Source organism: Mycetomoellerius zeteki, unplaced genomic scaffold, assembly GCF_001594055.1.
Source record: "Mycetomoellerius zeteki isolate Tzet28-1 unplaced genomic scaffold, Tzet1.0 C4461795, whole genome shotgun sequence".
NCBI lineage: Eukaryota > Metazoa > Arthropoda > Insecta > Hymenoptera > Formicidae > Mycetomoellerius > Mycetomoellerius zeteki.
In genome coordinates, this window is record NW_017255865.1 from 1 (window position 1) to 2,449 (window position 2,449).

The 2,449-nt window shown below is 30.4% G+C and overlaps 1 protein-coding gene across 1 annotated transcript; it reads left to right on the forward strand.

Annotated features, from left to right (window-relative positions):
- Positions 1-268: 268 nt before the first annotated feature.
- On the forward strand, positions 269-2,233 carry LOC108728229 (uncharacterized; the record flags this gene model as incomplete). Its single annotated transcript, XM_018456730.1, has 3 exons — positions 269-1,012; positions 1,097-1,411; positions 1,544-2,233. Coding segments are annotated over 3 exons (1,749 nt in total), but the record flags the coding sequence as incomplete, so codon positions are not given.
- Between the last annotated feature and the right edge of the window lie 216 nt (positions 2,234-2,449).

Below are 2,449 nucleotides of genomic sequence, written 5' to 3' on the forward strand. Positions count from 1 at the left end.
AGTTAACAGGAGCCTTAATTTCTTTAAATTGTCGAAAAAATGTTAATACCATTTTGTTATTAACGACTCTATTATTTAAAAAAATTTTTTACATCTGTAGTAGGCAAGATCTGGTTACGAATATCTGATTGTGAATATCGATACGGAATCATAAATTGTGCAATTATCATGATTATAGTACATCAATTTTTTTAGACTTATTCTATATACCATTATTCTATATACGATTATTTAACTTATTCTACATATTTAATTTAATTTTTACTAGATAATGAAGAAGAACATAACGATGAAGATTCAGAATATGTACCTTCGGAACAAAGTTTTTCACACGATAGTGAATCTCCACAAAATAATATTTCTAACAAGACATCCACTTCACGTAATAATAAATCTTCGCAAAATAATACTAACGAAACATCCATTTCTAGTTTCAATGCATCAGAAAGTAACATTATTATCACATCCTCATGCAATGACGAATTAATGCATGTTCAAAACTCTAAGATAAAATCCACTAAACGAAACTGTTGCGTTTTTTGCAAAAAGTTGCAATCGCAACTCGCACGTCATTTGGAAACTGTACACGGTAATGAGCTTGAAGTACAAAAATTTGCCGTTTTGCCAAAAAACAATCTGGAAAGGAAAGAAATAATAAATAACTTAAGAAAGAAGGGTAACTTTATGTTTAATACAGATATTGAAATTAATAACGGAGAACTTCTTGTATCCAGACGTCCAAATGAAAACATTAATAAAACTGCAACTGATTTTGCTCCTTGCCCGAAATGTTGCGGTTATTTTGCTAAACATACACTACGTCATCATGTTCGAAAATGTTCAAAAAAAGATTTTCGAAAGAATAAAATTATTATGACTATGAGCAGAAAAGTTGCGAGAAGGATACATCAACGAGCAAATGAGCTTTTAAGAAATGTAGTATTTCCAATAATGCGAGATGATACAGTAACACGAATTGTGAGATATGACGAATTGCTGATCATATATGGTAGTAAGTTGTGTGAGAAATATCCAGTTCAACATCAACATGATATGATAAGAGCATGATTGCGCGTTCTTGGACGTTTTCTTTTAGCATTGAAGAAAATAAATAAAACCACAGAAGATTTTCAGTCGCTCTATCATCCAAAAGTATACGATGATTGCATTTCTGCAATTAATGTAGTAGCTGGATATGATAGTGAACAAGTACTTTATAAAACTCCCGCAGTAGCAGCCAGTTTAACAAGTTATATTAAATATATAGGTAATCTTTTAATTATAGAATGCATCAAGAAAGAAGATGAAAAGAAAAAGAAGTTAGTTGAGGATTTTTTAAAACTGTTAGTTATGGACGTCAGTACGAGTGTTAATAAAACTGTCTTAGAGACACAATCGGCTATTAAAAGACGTAAAAAGGTAAATCTGCCATCATTAGAAGATATCAAAAAATTACATGAGCATTTGATGAAAAAAAAAATGGAAGCTTATACAGCATTAAAAGAATCTTTTTCATATGAAAAATGGCTTTCTTTGGCAAAAGTGACATTAACTTCAATGCATGTCTTTAATAGAAGACGAGCAGGAGAAATAGAACGAGTTCTTATTCAAGATTTTGAAAGTTATGAAAGATTAAATGAAAATATGTACAGTGATATATATAATTCATTATCGGCAAAGGACAAAAAAACCGCACAAAAATATGTCCGATTCTGTATAAGAGGAAAATTAGGACGTACCGTACTCGTATTACTGCCAAATGATCTCTTCAAATGTGTTATTTTAATTTTGAAATTTCGGAAAGATGCTAACGTATCAAAAAAGAATCCTTATATTTTTGGACTACCCAGTTTGAACAAACAAAGATTCCGGTACCTTAGAGCCTGTGTATTAATGCGGAAATTCGCAAAAGAGTGTAATGCCAGTCATTCAACTACTTTGCGTGGTACAACACTGCGGAAACATATAGCAACACATTGCATTCAATTCAATCTCAATGATACTGAAGTTACGGATCTTGCAAAATTTATGGGCCATGAAGATAAAATTCATAGAGTGCATTATAGACAATCACAAGCGAGTACGGATATCCTCAAAATATCTCAATATTTAGAAGCAGTGCAAGGAAACGTGTCTTCAAATGCACAGAATTCAAACGATGAATCTGATTCGGATATGGAACTTGAAGATCAAAATAATTCAGAAGTAAACATTTGTTCTAACAACGAAATAGGTAAAATAATTTAAGATGTACAATAATATAACATACACATATTATTATATTATAATAATAGAGGAAAGTCGCCGTTTCTGACATAGGTCTCCTAAAGATTCTTTATTTCTCAGAAAAACTAACTATTACACTTTATTAATACTATAATAATAAAAACATGATAATGATATTAATATTTGACGATTACAAGCATCTTAAAAATTGTAAATAATTTAT